Source organism: Nanorana parkeri, unplaced genomic scaffold (genome assembly GCF_000935625.1).
Source record: "Nanorana parkeri isolate BGI_ZX_2015 unplaced genomic scaffold, ASM93562v1 scaffold585, whole genome shotgun sequence".
NCBI classification, from domain to species: domain Eukaryota; kingdom Metazoa; phylum Chordata; class Amphibia; order Anura; family Dicroglossidae; genus Nanorana; species Nanorana parkeri.
Window position 1 is genome coordinate 694,676 of NW_017306853.1, and position 16,103 is coordinate 710,778.

The following is a 16,103-nucleotide window of genomic DNA, read 5'->3' on the forward strand; positions in this document are numbered from 1 at the left end:
GAGTGACTCCTTTTTTTTTAATGTATTTCGGGAACTGATAGTGTTACTGATGTCTTTGTTCTAGAGAGTGAACGTCCCCGCGTGCTGTGCAGTCCTGGAAACCGCCTATTTATACATCGTATCTCGAAGCGCTCTGTGTACACAGGTACCGATACAATGCAGCGTTCCCCTATACATACGCAAGTCAGCCGGCGGTTGCCTGGCCCGCCAACGGTCAGCGCCGAGGTTGGCTACTGGCTTTATGTGTATTAGATAAGCAGAGGAATGATAAATGTCATTTCCAGCACACGCACGTCGCTGCCTCCCTCGCCTACATTCCACATGCACAAAGAACCCGTACTGAGGGTGGCTTACCGCTGCTGAAGGGCCCTTCTGGAAATATCAATTTCCTGACTTATAAAAAATATTGCCAACGTAGCTTCCTATTTATATTCTATAAAGAATCCAATAATAATGAACATTCCATTTATAATGGCAATTACTCTGACCCATTGCCGAGCCTCCTGCCCGCCCTTTGGACTACATGACCGACCGCTGGACACCATCATAATACAATTCTATTAGACTACATAGAACACTACAACCCCCAACATGGCCGACCACTGGACACCATCATAATACAATTCTATACATAGAATACTACAACCACCAACATGACCGACCTTTTGACACCATCATTTTAAAATTCTATTACACTCTATACATAGAACACTACAACCCCCAATATGACCGACCATAAAACACCATTTTACAATTCTATTACCCTCTATACATAGAACACTACAACCCCCAATATGACCGACCATAAAACACCATTTTACAATTCTATTACCCTCTATACATAGAACACTACAACCCCCAATATGACCGACCATAAAACACCATTTTACAATTCTATTACCCTCTATACATAGAACACTACAACCCCCAATATGACCGACCATAAAACACCATTTTACAATTCTATTACCCTCTATACATAGAACACTACAACCCCCAACATGGCCGACCACTGGACACCATCATAATACAATTCTATTACACTCAATACATAGAACACTACAACCCCCAACATGACCGACCATAAAACACCATCATTTTACAATTCTATTACACTCTATACATAGAACACTACAACCCCCAATATGACCGACCATAAAACACCATTTTACAATTCTATTACCCTCTATACATAGAACACTACAACCCCCAACATGGCCGACCACTGGACACCATCATCATACAATTCTATAACACTCTATACATAGAACACTACAACCCCCAACATGGCCGACCATTGGACACCATCATAATACGATTCTATTACACTCTATACATAGAACACTACAACCCCCAACATGGCCACTGGACCTGATGGAATCACAATTGTCATGTAAACAAGGTGAAGATATTTCCAATCACTTTATCTGCATGACAAAGGCCATTCGTTTGTCCTCATCACGCCGCACATATAATCAGCACTCAGTAAATGATATGATTTCGATGATTGCGTACACCTGAGCGCGGCGCCCCGAGATACAGAATCGCTTCCGCACGTCTCTGTCACAAAACACGTCGTTCATTCTTTTTAAAAATAATAATCGCTTCCGCATTCGGATAATTGCGCGGCGTCCCCGGCAAGCTGCTCTCAGGCTCCGTAAAAAAATTTTCCGGGATGTCGGCGTCGTTAGACGAAACACATCCGCAGCTCCCGCGCAGTCCATTTGTTGTGCCACTTAGGCGCGCTGCTGCTGTGAGGGAAGGAACCGAGATCATTACACTGCACCTGTGAAATGCTGGGATCTTGATTTTATTTTTCGGAATGTTACAGGCGGGGGCGTGGCACTCAGCGTACGGGGAATTGCACACTGCACACAGGGGCATTACACGCAGGATACAGGGGCACTACGCGCAGCATACGGGGTATTACACGCAGGATACAGGGGCATCGCCTGCAAGATACGGGGTATTACACGCAGGATACGGGGTACTACACGCAGGATACGGGGTATTACACGCAGGATACAGGGGCACTACACGCAGGATACAGGGGCACTACACGCAGGATACAGGGGCATCGCCCGCAAGATACGGGGTATTACACGCAGGATACAGGGGTATTACACGCAGGATACAGGGGCATTACACGCAGGATACGGGGTATTACACGCAGGATACAGGGGCATTACACGCAGGATACAGGGACATTACACGCAGGATACGAGGTATTACACGCAGGATACAGGGGCATTACACGCAGGATACGGGGTATTACACGCAGGATACGGGGTTTTACACGCAGGATACAGGGGCATTACACGCAGGATACAGAGGTATTACACGCAGGATACAGAGGTATTACACGCAGGATACAGAGGTATCGCCTGCAGGTTACAGTATATTTATAGCGATGGGACCCATTGTCCCGAAACACAAATAAAACAGGACAGGACAAACAGAAAATGATCGCCGCTCAGAAATGATATGACGCATGCCGATGATCGCCGAACATTTTCTTCTCAGTCTCGGTGTGAGGATGATACGAGGATAGGGATGGAGGACAGATTGGGGGAGAGACAGACGTGTACATACGGCACAGTCTGGCTCAGGGGGGTTTCTAGGGTTCTAATAGACCAGGGGCACAGAATGAAATATTGAGGGGCCGGGAGGATACCATGATGGTGGGTTCGGATCAAATCTCAGTCTTATATCTAATATAATGTAAAAACAGTAACGTCACATTACGATCACATGACTGAGATAAAGATCAAATGTATTGTCTTTGCTTGGAAAAAAAATATTAATAATATAATAATCGAAAAATAGATCCATTATACCAAGAAGGTCCAAACAGAATATGTAACAAAATGCATCATTCCCATTTCTCAAACGGAGACCCGGGGCACTCAGTAGAAGACCCGGGGGGGCACTCAGTAGAAGACCCGGGGGGGCACTCAGTAGAATACCCGGGGGGCACTCAGTAGAAGACCCGGGGGGCACTCAGTAGAAGACCCGGGGGGCAATCAGTGGAAGACCCGGGGGGCACTCAGTGGAAGACCCGGGGGGCACTCAGTAGAAGACCCGGGGGGCACTCAGGTGTAGTAGTAGTAGTTCAGACTAATGAAGGGCAGCTGACACTGCAACGAGTACATGTAGACAGGAAGTGGATGATAAAAGGCTACAGGAGATCAGCAGCACTGAGACGTTTGAAGAAGGACCTTCGTGGCAAGATCACCGGGGATTATCCTAACGACTGAAAGATATTGAAGACAATGTTTGGAATGACATATTAAAGCTTACATGAGATCCTAGTGATTGGGTTGACATCTACTTCATGGTATCTGTGCTCTCAGTAACTGTCAGTGTTTATAATAGAGGATGGAAAATACTGCACATGTTTCATTCTCTGTCAGCTCCCAATGTCTGCGATCTCAGCTTCCCCGTCTAATGTATACGCTATATATATATATATCCCCGTGGTCACCCGGGGGAGGGGCAGTGAGCCGAAGCTGCCAGCAGATGGCGACAGCTCATTGTTGTGTCCGGGGCGGCTGAGCTCCCAGGCGGCGCTCAGAGCAAGCTGTCATTGTGCAGTGTCCAGATTGTGAGCTACAACACATCAGGTTTTTCATTAACAGGAACCTGTCAGTGCAGTTCTCACCGGTCACAGCCGAGGCTGCCAAACTGCGAGCGGCGCTTGTCCTGCCGTCGTTGCATCAATTCCCTGTCTGCGATGCTGCGGAGGTGTGCTAGGGTTGCCACCCGTCCCGGATTCACCTGGACAGTCCAGGTTCTGAGTCCTGCATGTGCCGTGTCTGAGCTCCAAGGAGAACTATGGGGTTAAGGCTTTTCCCCATAGTTCTCCTTAGGGTAACGGGAGGACACAAACTAGCGTCCTCCCGTCACCCTAGGCTCAGTATAAGCTCCCTATATACTGAGAAGCCGCAGCCGGAGCGGATCCCGACATCGATGTCGAGATCCGCCCAGCTGCGTGAGTGACAGCTGGCAGTGTGCTCCGTCTTGGCATGGACAACACCTCTGGGAGTCAGCCATCCTCCAGGCCTGGTCGGGAGCCTCAGCGGTGACAGGTTCCCTTTAAGAAACGTAAAATTGCTATAAAGACACCGGAAACCCTATTGGTATCGATAAGGTATCGGTATCTTAAAGTAAACCCCAATCAATGAAACCTCCTATAAGATTTAACACGTCAATGTCATTTCAGAAGTTTGTTTCAGTATTTCCAAATCGGCAGCTTCCATTAAAAAAAAAAGATCCCCGGTGATCCTGCCATGTTGTCCTTGTTCAGGCACTCCCTGTTAAAGAGTGACAATGCTTTGTCCCTGCCTCTGAATTGTGCTCCTGTGTTGTCACTCCAGCTTCTGAAGTGGACTACAAGCAGCTGTTTCAATACACATTACACAGGCACTTGTCTCCGCCCCCTCCTGTAATAAAGACCACTCACTGCTGCTCTCTCTCCTTGTGCAGGGTGACTGGTCTTGTCTCCGCCCCTCCTGTAATAAAGACCGCTCACTGCTGCTCTCTCTCCTTGTGCAGGGTGACTGGTCTTGTCTCCGCCCCTCCTGTAATAAAGACCGCTCACTGCTGCTCTCTCTCCTTGTGCAGGGTGACTGGTCTTGTCTCCGCCCCTCCTGTAATAAAGACCGCTCACTGCTGCTCTCTCTCCTTGTGCAGGGTGACTGGTCTTGTCTCCGCCCCTCCTGTAATAAAGACCGCTCACTGCTGCTCTCTCTCCTTGTGCAGGGTGACTGGTCTCGTCTCCGCCCCCTCCTGTAGTATTCTGTAATGGGTGGAGCCTGCCAGGTCCCTCCCTCAGCTCTGCACAGACTATATACAGCACAGTGATGATGTCACTGTTACTTTTACAAGGTGATATCTGCATTTGGTGCACACCAAGTGAATTTATCACCTTTGTGGTTATTGAGGAAGATATTGTATTGAAAGCTTTTTTGCCCGGAGTTCAGCTTTAAATAAAAAGTCCAAAAACATTCCGCGGCTCGGACCCAGACAGACTGGCAGAGGCAGGGCCGACTTTAATATTGATTGGATCCTGGGCAAAGCTTTTCTTGGCCCCCTCAGCCCGCTACCCAGCTCCCGCGAGTGGTGCCACAAGGGGGGTGCGGCTCCGTACCCGGGTGACACCAAAATGACTAACAGTCATTTTGGTGTCACCCTCTCATGGACCGATCGCCCGACAGTGTCAGCAGAGAGGAGGGGACCCGGCGGCATGCCTAATTCCGCCGGGTGAACCTCCCCTCCTCTCTCTGCCGGCGTCCATCACCAAGATGGGCGCCAGCAGGCGTCATTCAGATGGCCGCGCTTGCGCGATGACGTCATCGCGGACACCCGGCCTCGGGGCGCCACTGGCTTCCGCCATGGAGATAGAAGGAGACGTCAGAAGGAGACGTGACCCCACCTAAGATGTGACCCCACCTGAGATGTCATGCGTTCACGCAACGCGGCGAACGGCAGGGTCGAAGCAACATTATGCGATGCCGATCGCATATTATAAAGAACAGTGCCGCGTGTGTATCTTTTGCGGGCTCAAGGGGCAGCTGCTTTGGGCTCCACAACAATGACTGGGCCCGTGGAAATTGCCCCTTTTGCCCCTGGGCCCTGAGCAGCGGTCCCCGATATATAGACATCCCATAGCCGATACATTGTAACAAGACTTCTGTGCAATGTACAGAGCAGCATGGAGGAGGGAACGGACACGGCATGGTACACAATAAACAAGAGGCCGCATCTGTCTCCCGCACAGCTGTTACCTGGAAGAGAGATTTATGGGCTGTTATCAGCCGCCACGGTCAGACTTTGCTCTTCTCTGTTACCCCGGGCGAGCGGTACCACTTACTCAGCTTAAAGTAGATGACATTGTGTGCTCTGGGCTCTGCGCATCATAAACAACTGTCAGTTCTACAATATCATACTCGTTCTCATCTGTTTTTTGTACTTTGTTGCATCTCAGTGCTGCTGATTTCTTGCAGCTACTTTGCAGCCACTTCCTGTCCACGGGCACTCCAGCAATGGCATTCCCTGGGAAGGTGATAACAGTGGATCCCGGTCCAAACCTGAAGCTCCTCCGAACCCAGAAGGAGATCCTCCTGAACCTGGTTGGAAGCCACAGGTGAGGAATGACCTGCCCACAGCTTGACACAAGCAAAGGGGCGGCGGGTGCAGTGACATCACTGACCTTACATGGCTGTATTAGGCAAATGACAGTCGCACAATATGGTCATGTGACCATATAATGTCAATGACATCAGCACAAGCATCCCGCCCCTTTGTGTATGGCCAGCTGCGAGGCCCAACCTGCTGCTGATTGGGTAGGAGGCCCATGTAGGTTCTCTGTTTGAGTGAGCTCATGTCCGGAGAGGGATTGGTTCTAACCTGAGCTCATCCATCCCTACCTGCCACCAGCACTGGACACCTTAAGACCCAATTCCAGTATCAGATTGCGAAATAATAAATAGCCCAACATGGTTACGAATGGAATATTGTATCTTGCTGCAATGCCCGCCTCCTCTCCGGTGCTGACCCCCGGCACACTCACCAATGCAGCGCTTCTCCTCCATTCCGGGTTGAATGACATCCAGCATCATTCCCTCCTCTTGCTGTGAGTCCAGGTTGTCATGGACCCGCCTCTGAGGATGGGGGGGGGGGTCTGTCATCATGTCGTCCTTGACGGACCACACGATGGTTTTCGAGAACTACATCACGACTGCCTATTGCGGGGAGCGGAGGAAAAAAGGAAGGATCCTGGGGTGTCACATGACCATCTACTGTAAAAAAGGTATGCATATTTGCTATAAACCTCCAAAGTATTTGCTATAAACCTCCAAATATAGGGGAAGAGGGAGAAGTCAATCTTCACTCACAGATAGATCAATAGAAAGCCCAGCATCCTCTATCAAAGCTGCAACCGCAGGTGTTCCCCTTATCTTGTTTGTGATCTCTGCTGGTCCCCAGCATTGATGCTGTCATGCTTGTCCACTGGCTTCAATGCTCCGAGGCACTGGCCTGCAGCAAGTATGTAGATATGATCTGACCTTATTATCTAAATCAGCTCTCCAGCTGAAACTACAAATCCGATCATGATTCTGCCAATGTCGAGTCATTGTTGAGTCTTTCCTCGTGGGACTTGTAGTTCCGCAGCAGCTGCGGCGCCGAGGTTGCCCACCCCTGATGTAAATGATTGTTTCAGGTCAGGTCAGAGACAGCCAGGCAGCCGGCACCTTCAGGAGGGGGTCAGTGATGGCAACTTTGTATATTTCCCCAGTACGTGTCCCCTTTAAGGGACGCCGTGTTCTTGGAGTTACAATGTAACACTCGATGAATTGATTGTTTCCAAGTCATTGAATCTCCCCGAGTGCCGATCCCGAGCGCAGCACAACAGCAGGTCAGCACAACAGCAATTACGTGTCAGATGGCCGCCGCACTCACCACAACATGTTTATCCTCCTCGCCCGTCTCTGTCCCTCCGGCTCATTATAAGGTATCATTAATAACACATCGTGTGGAGGGAACACAAATCACTGCGGTCCTCGGATGTCGTCACCTCACTTCTCCCCCATCGTCTCCAAATCCCAAGAGCGCAGACCGTGCTATGACATCACCGCTCTCCAGATATAAGATATATTATACAGGAGTGACATCACCGCTCTCCAGATATTATACAGGAGTGACATCACTGTTCATCTTCCACAACCATATCCATTACCATGGCCAAGGGGAAGGGCGGTGGGCGGGGTCTCACTCCCCTTGACGTACAATAAATGAGAGACCCGGCACGGCCTGTGGGACTCGCTTCTTATGCGGGTTTCGGCGGGTGGGCGGAGCCAGGAACCCTGGTGCAGAGATCCCACCATGTGAGTCCCTGAACGATGTAGGAAGCTGGTGCCCCGGAAGGATGATGGGTGTAGCGCTCCTTTCATGTGATACTTATTCTGCTTTAATGAAGGTTTATAAATAACTGACGGAAGATATTAATAACATGTCTGTGATCAGCGTTGTGCCGGCCGATCCTTCACCAGAACTGGAAATTCCGGTTTACCAAATATTTCTGGAGCAAAAACTTCACAGACAGACAGAGACTCCGGACCCGAGACGCAGAGAACCCGGCGCTGTTGGGGTCCATGGAGCGCTCACTTCCTACAGACTTCTGGTTCCCAGAATTCACATACAACGTGAATGAGGTTTTGGATGGAGTGTGGAAGGGTTAGAAGCCCTGCCTGTGTCCCCACTGGGAAGATCCCCCCACCCCCATCTGTCCTGACAACTGAGAAGGTGAAAGTAATGGGAAATACATGTTACCGTTGTCACCACAACAGGAGCTGAGGTGAAATCTTCCCACAGGGACACACATATTCCAGTGACAACTGTCTAAGAGGGGATTTCTTTTCATTTCCTGTTATTTCTGTATTTCTGAAATGTGCTAAGCCGGCGCTCCCAGTACTGGATACAGACATCAATCTGATCTGATTGGATGAACAATGTTACACTCACCTCCTCACAGATCCGGGTCTCCTCTTCAGGAAAGGCCTCAATCACTTCTGGGTTTTACCCGTAAGTCCAGCACCACAGCCAATCGGCTAAGCTTAAAGGGCTCAGAGACATGGAGCTCAGCATGCAAGCAACTCTTCACTACGCCAAAGCTGAGCACCCTGTACCTCCAGTGCCTGTCTGCTGTGTGCCCCATGCTTCCCCAGTGACTGTGACCATGGTGCACTCCAGGACCCCTGCACTCCTATGTCTCCAGTGACCCCTGCACTCCTATGTCTCCAGTGACCCCTGCACTCCTATGTCTCCAGTGACTCCTGTGTCTCCAGTGACCCCTGCACTCCTATGTCTCCACTGACTCATGCACTCCTGTGTCCCCAGTGCCCCCTGCACTCCTATGTCTCCAGTGACTCATGCACTCCTGTGTCTCCAGTGACCCCTGCACTCCTATGTCTCCAGTGACTCATGCACTCCTGTTTCTCCAGTGACCCCTGCACTCCTATGTCTCCAGTGATCCCTGCACTCCTGTGTCTCCAGTGACTCCTGCACTCCTGTGTCTCCAGTGACCCCTGAACTCCTGTGTCTCCAGTGACCCCTGCACTCCTGTGTCTCCAGTGATCCCTGCACTCCTGTGTCTCCAGTGACCCCGGCACTCCTGTGTCTCCAGTGACTCCTGCACTCCCGTGTCTCCAGTGACTCCTGCACTCCTGTGTCTCCAGTGACTCCGGCACTCCTGTGTCTCCAGTGACTCCTGCACTCCTGTGTCTCCAGCGACTCCTGCACTCCTATGTCTCCAGTGACCACTGCACTCCTGTGTCTCCAGTGACCACTGCACTTCTGTGTCTCCAGTGACCCCTGCACTCCTGTGTCTCCAGTGACTCCTGCACTCCTGTGTCTCCAGTGACTCCTGCACTCCTATGTCTCCAGTGACCCCTGCACTCCTGTGTCTCCAGTGACCCCTGCACTCCTGTTTCTCCAGTGACCACTGCACTCCTGTGTCTCCAGTGACCCCTGCACTCCTGTGCCTCCAGTGACCCCTGCACTCCTGTGTCTCCAGTGACCCTGCACTATTGTGCCTACAATGTTTCTGCACTCCTATGCCCACCAGGGATGTGCAATGACGTCAGTGGCAGGTGAGGCATCCCCAGGCCTGCCCTCACCCTGCCTCAGGCCCGGTCACTGTGCCTGTGAGTTTGGAGGGGACACTGCTCTGCCTGTGGGGTGTGGGAGGAAGGAGGAGCCTCCCTGTCCCTCACTTGCTCGTCACTAATGAGCCATCTAAATGGATGCCGTCAGTGTTTTGTTTTCTTTTTCTTGATTGGATGGCTTGGACGAATGGCGCTTTCCCATTGTTCTTAACTAGGGATGCACCGATACCGGTTTTTCGGTATCGAGTGTGAGTACCAATATTTTGCTTTCAGTACTTGCCGATACCGAGTACCGATACCAGTGCTTCTGCTGGCATGGAGCCGGCAATCAGGAAGCCGGGCGGTGGGTATGCCGCCCGGCTTGCTGCCCGGCTTCCTGATTACCCGGGAAGATGGCTCCATGTTGTTTGGCCGGCTCGATTGTGATAGGCTGGGAAACCGGATTCCCACCCAATTAGCAAAGAGGCAGCTTCCCAGCCAATCAGGAAGCCGGGCGGCGAATAATGACCCGCCTCCCGGCTTCCTGATTGCCCGGTAAGCTGGCTCCATGTTGATTGGCTGGAAAGCCGGCCTTCCAGCCAATCTGCATTGAGTCGGCTGTTTGGCCAGCTTGATGCTGATTGTCCAGGAAGCCGGTTTCCCAACCAATCAGCAAGGAGACGGCCGTTCGGCCAGCTCGATGGTGATTGGCCGTGAAGCTGGCTTCCCAGCCAATCAGCATGGAGACGGCTTCCCAGCCAATCAGGAAGGTGGGAGGCGGGTCATTTCTCACCACCTGGCTTCCTGATTGCCCAGGAAGCCGGCTCCATGTTCCCCTATGGCACTGGCGGTCAACAGAAATCTTCCTCTGACCGGAAGTTCCGGTATTGGGGAAGGTATCGGAGCATTTGGGCAAATACTCGGTATTGGCACCGATACTAGTATCGGTATCGGTGGATCCCTATTCTGAACCATCCACAGAGCTCAAGCCTCTGACTCCAGGTCAGAGGCTGTTGTAGCTCTGACCTCACTGTGTTAGGTTACACACCGCCGTGGGGGAGCCCGCTGCTGTGTAACCAAACATAGCTGTCAAAAGCTGGATGCAGCGCCGCCTGTAATTAACAGGCGGTACTCCGTCCACGATAGGTTACACAGAGGGGAGGCTTACCATGCTCTGTAACCCGGTAGAAGCCAGCTACGTTTTTTTTTTAGAAAAGCTAAAGTAAAAAATGGGCAAAAAAAAAGTTCAAGGAGAACTATGAGGGAGGGTGCTTTTCACTGTTCCCCTAGAACAGCCGACGTGTGACAATGAGACTGTCACACGTCGGCTCAATAGATCGGGAAGCGAGCGAACACATACCGGTGCTCGCTCACTTCTCGATCATCTCCCTGCAGGGAGCCGTGACTGTAACTCACGGCTCCGTGCAGGGATTCCCACCCTCCCAGCTCCAAACCTCCAGCGCTGACTGGGAGGGGGCGGGTACAGCTGGCTCTGCCTCTGGATAGGCAGAGCCAGCTGTCACTCACGCAGCTGGGTGGATCTCGACAGTAATGTCAGGATAAGTCCCGGCTGCGGCGGTTCAGTATACCGCGAGCTGTAGCTCCCTATATACTGAGCCTAGGGTGACGGGAGGACGCTAGTTTGTGTCCTCCCGTTACCCTAAGGAGAACTATGGGGAAAAACACTAACCCCATAGTTCTCCTTTAAGGTTGCAGAAACGCACATTTTACTGCGCAGCGCTTAGTGTGTTGTGCTGTGATTCACTTAGTCCCCGTTCACACCTAGGCGTTCCGTGAACGCGCGCCCAACACAGGAGAGACCCATGCCTTAGCATGCATTCCCGGTTATGCCTACGTGTGAACGGGGACTCCACTGTAGCTCGGGTTGCCATCTTTTCTTTAGGCGAAACCCAAACACTCTAGCGACGTGCGGACATTTTTTTGGGGGAGAATGAGTCGCGGCCTATTCTTATGTAAATAGCTCCGCCCATTCTTATGTAAATAGCTCCGCCCATTCTTATGTAAATCGCTCCGCCCATTCTTGTGTAAATAGCTCCGTCCATTCTTATGTAAATAGCTCCGCCCATTCTTATGTAAATATCGCAGTTGAGACTATATTCAGTGTTCTGTCAAAATACAGTTTCTATTGATGTCAATGGAAACACATTAAAGCGCATCTCAAAGCACGCGACGCGCATGTTGCATGCAATTAATGGCGCGCATTGACCTACAGTGCAAAGCGCATTGTAACCTGTGTTTTTGGCTCCCATGCACAATGCTGGCGGTCTAAAGAATGACATTTCCAAACCCCCCCCCAAAAAAAACCAAAAAAAATCAGATGCATAATAGTAAAGAGTAAAAAACTAAAAGAAGCATTTTCAAAAAGACAACGTAATGAAAATGTTACAAAATATTTTAAACCATAATATAAACAGCAAAAAAAAATTATCATGTCATAAAAAAAAGTAGACTTTTTTTTAGAAATGCCAAAAGCAATGAGAACTTGCTGTAAAAAATGTGAATAAAAAATGTATGTAAAAAAAATAAATAACAATAACATGATTAAAACAAAATAAATAAATAAATAATAATACAAATAAAATAATAATAATTCATAATAATAAAAGGATAATAGTAGACAAAATGATTGCAATGAAAACTTGCCGTAAGAAATGTGAATAGAAATGTATGTAAAAAAAATAACATTAACATGATTAAAAAAAAAAAAAACTGACTTTTTACGAGGGGGTAAGTAGAGATCTGGATGGAGGGAGGGCTGTGGATGTGGTATATCTGGATTTCGCTAAGGCTTTTGATACGGTACCTCATAAACGCTAACACACACACTGTGTGTGTGTCCAACAACAGGTTGGACTTGATGGACTTATGGCTTTATTCAACCTCCAATGCTATGTAACTATGTAAATGTATGTTAAAAAAAATAACATTAACATGATTAAAAACAAAAAGTAGACAAAATTATTGCAATGAGAACTTGCTGTAAGAAATGTGAATAAAATGCATGTAAAAAAAATAACATTAACATGATCAAAAAATATATAATAATAATAAAAATAAAATAATAATACAAATAATAAAAGGGAATTAAAAGTAAAAATATGCATAACATACTAAAAAAAACAAAATTCCCATTGAGGGGCTCCTCTATGTCAGGAGTGTCCCTGGCAGTGTGCGCGGTGTGACTGTTAGAGAGCAGGGTTGGTGTGCACAGTCTCCTGGCTGAGGGTGTGTGCACGGTGTAGGGATGGTAAATACCCACGTGGGGGTGACGTTGCCTGTTCTCTGCTCTGGAGCTGACTGTGCTGCTATATATGAGTCCAGAGCTGGGAGCTCATACAGCAATCAGGAGCTGAATCTGTTCACACAGCGCAGGCACTGGCTGCCGTCTGCCAACGGGGAGGATTGCATTGATCAGCACCACCCAGACCAGTGTTCTGATCCAAAAGAAAGAGGGAGCAGAACCCAGATCAGTCTTCTGACCCAAGTGCAAGCAGAGACAGCACCAAGATCACTGTTCTGACCCAACAGCAAGAAGAAACCAGTGCAAAGAACAATGCTCTGACCCACCTACAGAGGAAACAGCACCAAAATCAGAGTTCTGACCCAACAGCAACAGGAAACAGCACCCAAGATCAGTGTTCTGACCCAGCTACAAGCAGAGACATCACCCAGATCGCTGTTCTGACCCATCTGCAAAAAAGAAGCATCCGGCTCTCTGTTCTGATCCCAACTGTGAAGAGAGTCAGCAGTGTTCTGACCCAGCAGCAAGCAGAGGCAGCTCCCAGATGAGCTGCCAATGAGGACAGCACCCATCTATTACAACCGGTGACGGCACCCACGGAGACAGCACCCAGGCTGAGCAGAGGCAGCACCCAACTATCACACTGCTGAGCTGTAAAATCATACACTGGTATTGCCACAGCCAGATGCAGACAGCACCCAGAGTGGGCAGAATCTAGGTGCTCTGCTGAGAAAGCAGCACCCAGCTAACCCCTGGGCACACACTGACCCCCCTGGGCACACACTGACCCCCCTGGACTCACACTGACCCCCCTGGGCACAAGACCTGTGAGTAGCTTTACTGGAACACAGATTTCTTTTTTCCAGCCACCTCTACCTGGACACAGGACTTGGTATCCTCTACCTGAACACAGGACGTGGTTTCCTCTACCTGGACACGGGACTTGGTCTCCTCTACCTGGACACAGGACTTGGTCTCCTCTAACTGGACACAGGACTTGGTCTCCTCTACCTGGACACGGGACTTGGTCTCCTCTACCTGGACACAGGACTTGGTCTCCTCTACCTGAACACAGGACTTTGTCTCCTCGACCTGGACACGGGACTTGGTCTCCCTTACCTGGACACAGGACTTGCTGCTAGCTTTTTAAAGAGAACTTTAAACCTGTGCCTGGACACTAGAGTGATCACACTGGGAATCTGGATGACCCTCTTTAAAGTACCTTCCTCCGGTGGCCTATCACGTCTCCTAAGTCTTTCCTTTAACCCTTGATGCAACAGGCATGTTGTGCCTCTGACCCACCCCTGACCAGGTGCGCTACTTGCAGCTCATCCAGATGTCCAGAAAGGTAAGAATCTGGACTACATTACTCAGAAAATAAAGAGGTGGGGGGAAGAGAACAAAGACTGTGAGAGAGGTGCAGAGAACCGTGTGTCACACCTGTGTGGAGTAGTAGGAGCAGGGAGCTGGAGTGCAGAAGAGAAGGTAGACACGGCCGACCCAGGCTGCTGCTAAGGACTCTCGCCTGTAGCTGGTTCAATGTCACACCCAGACAAGTCTGCTGAGCCCAGGTGAAGACACACCGATATTTCATGATTAACTTTGAGAACCCGCTAGCGGCAAGGGGGGGCATCTCTGCCATGGAGTGCCTGGGGGACTGTGGTAATAGCACCATAAACAATGGGACTAATTCTGGGGAAGAGGGCCCCCCATACTCCCTGCAGGTCACACTGGCACTCATCTCCCTGGTGGGTATTCTCATGCTCTTCACAGTATTTGGCAATGTCCTGGTGGTCATCGCAGTGTTTACAAGCAGAGCTCTCAAAGCCCCCCAGAACTTGTTCTTGTTCTCCTTGGCCTCGGCGGACATTTTAGTGGCCACTCTGGTCATGCCCTTCTCTTTGGCCAATGAGGTGATGGGCTACTGGTACTTTGGCAAGGTGTGGTGCGAGATCTACTTGGCTTTGGACGTCCTCTTTTGCACCTCCTCCATCGTGCACCTGTGTGCCATCAGCCTGGACCGTTACTGGTCTATCACTCAAGCCATCGAGTACAACCTCAAGAGGACCCCCCGCCGGATCAAATGCATCATCGTCATCGTGTGGGTCATCTCAGCTGTGATTTCGTTCCCTCCGCTCATCACCATCGAGAAGGAGAGCGGCAAAAAAGAAGAGCCGAAGTGCAAGATCAATGAGGAGAAGTGGTACATCATCTCCTCCTGCATCGGCTCCTTCTTTGCCCCTTGCGTCATCATGGTCCTGGTCTACATCAGGATCTACCAGATAGCAAAGAAGAGGACCAGGGTCCCTCCCGGCAAGAGGAACAGCGGCGAAGCCGATAAGAGGCACAACGGCTACGGCGACAAGGACTTGCCAGTCAAACTCAACGGGGAGAACGCTGAGGGGCCAGGAGGGGAGCAGCATCAAGAGCCCGAGGCCAATGGAATGGACCTGGAGGACTCTTCCTCTTCCGATCATCCCGAAGACCGACAGCAGTATTCCTCCAAGAAGAAGGGGGACAAAGTCAACCGGAGCAAAGGGAAGACCAAACTGAGCCAGATCAAACCAGGGGACAGCTTGCCTCGGAGAGAGGAGGAGAGCAGCGCCAAAGCCTCCCGGTGGAGGGGCAGGCAGAACCGGGAGAAAAGGTTCACCTTTGTCCTGGCCGTGGTCATCGGAGTGTTTGTTGTGTGCTGGTTCCCGTTCTTTTTCACCTACTGCCTCATCGCCATCTGCAACAAAAGCTGCCACGTCCCTGACACACTCTTCAAATTTTTCTTCTGGTTTGGCTATTGTAACAGCTCCCTGAACCCGGTTATCTATACCATCTTCAACCATGACTTCAGGAGAGCCTTCAAACGGATTCTGTGCAAAGGGGAGAGGAAAAGAATCGTGTGACCCCCACCCTTCCCCCACAACAGCACACCTTAAACTTGAAAAAAGAACTAATACCCTGAATTCGGGGTGCCTTTTATTCTAGGGGGCTCCCCCACCCCCCTCAACAACCTTTCATGTTATCTCTTGTGTTATTCGATACGAGACAACTGTGCACTCATGCAGCGTGCCTCTCATTTTTTTTTTTTGCCGGGCATGCCGCTGTAAGTGAACCCATGAATGCTTAATTATAAATATATTTTAATACTAAAATGATCATTCTGCATCGTTCTTGCCAGGTATCCGCTTCTCAATGTCTTCTTA

The 16,103-nt window shown here is 50.0% G+C and overlaps 1 protein-coding gene across 1 annotated transcript; it reads left to right on the forward strand.

Annotated features, from left to right (window-relative positions):
- Positions 1 to 6,603: 6,603 nt before the first annotated feature.
- On the forward strand, positions 6,604 to 15,808 carry ADRA2A (adrenoceptor alpha 2A). Its single transcript, XM_018562576.1, has 2 exons — positions 6,604 to 6,634; positions 14,473 to 15,808. The coding sequence occupies exons 1-2, from the start codon at positions 6,604 to 6,606 to the stop codon at positions 15,801 to 15,803; spliced, it is 1,362 nt and encodes a 453-aa protein (XP_018418078.1). The 3' UTR covers positions 15,804 to 15,808.
- The last annotated feature ends 295 nt before the right edge of the window (positions 15,809 to 16,103 follow it).

Coding starts and splice junctions, on each gene's coding strand:
- ADRA2A (XM_018562576.1), top strand. CDS start 6,604: ATGACATCCAGCATCATTCCCTCCTCTTGCT. Junction 6,635..14,472: donor CATCATTCCCTCCTCTTGCT/GTGAGTCCAGGT, acceptor AAGTCTGCTGAG/CCCAGGTGAAGACACACCGA.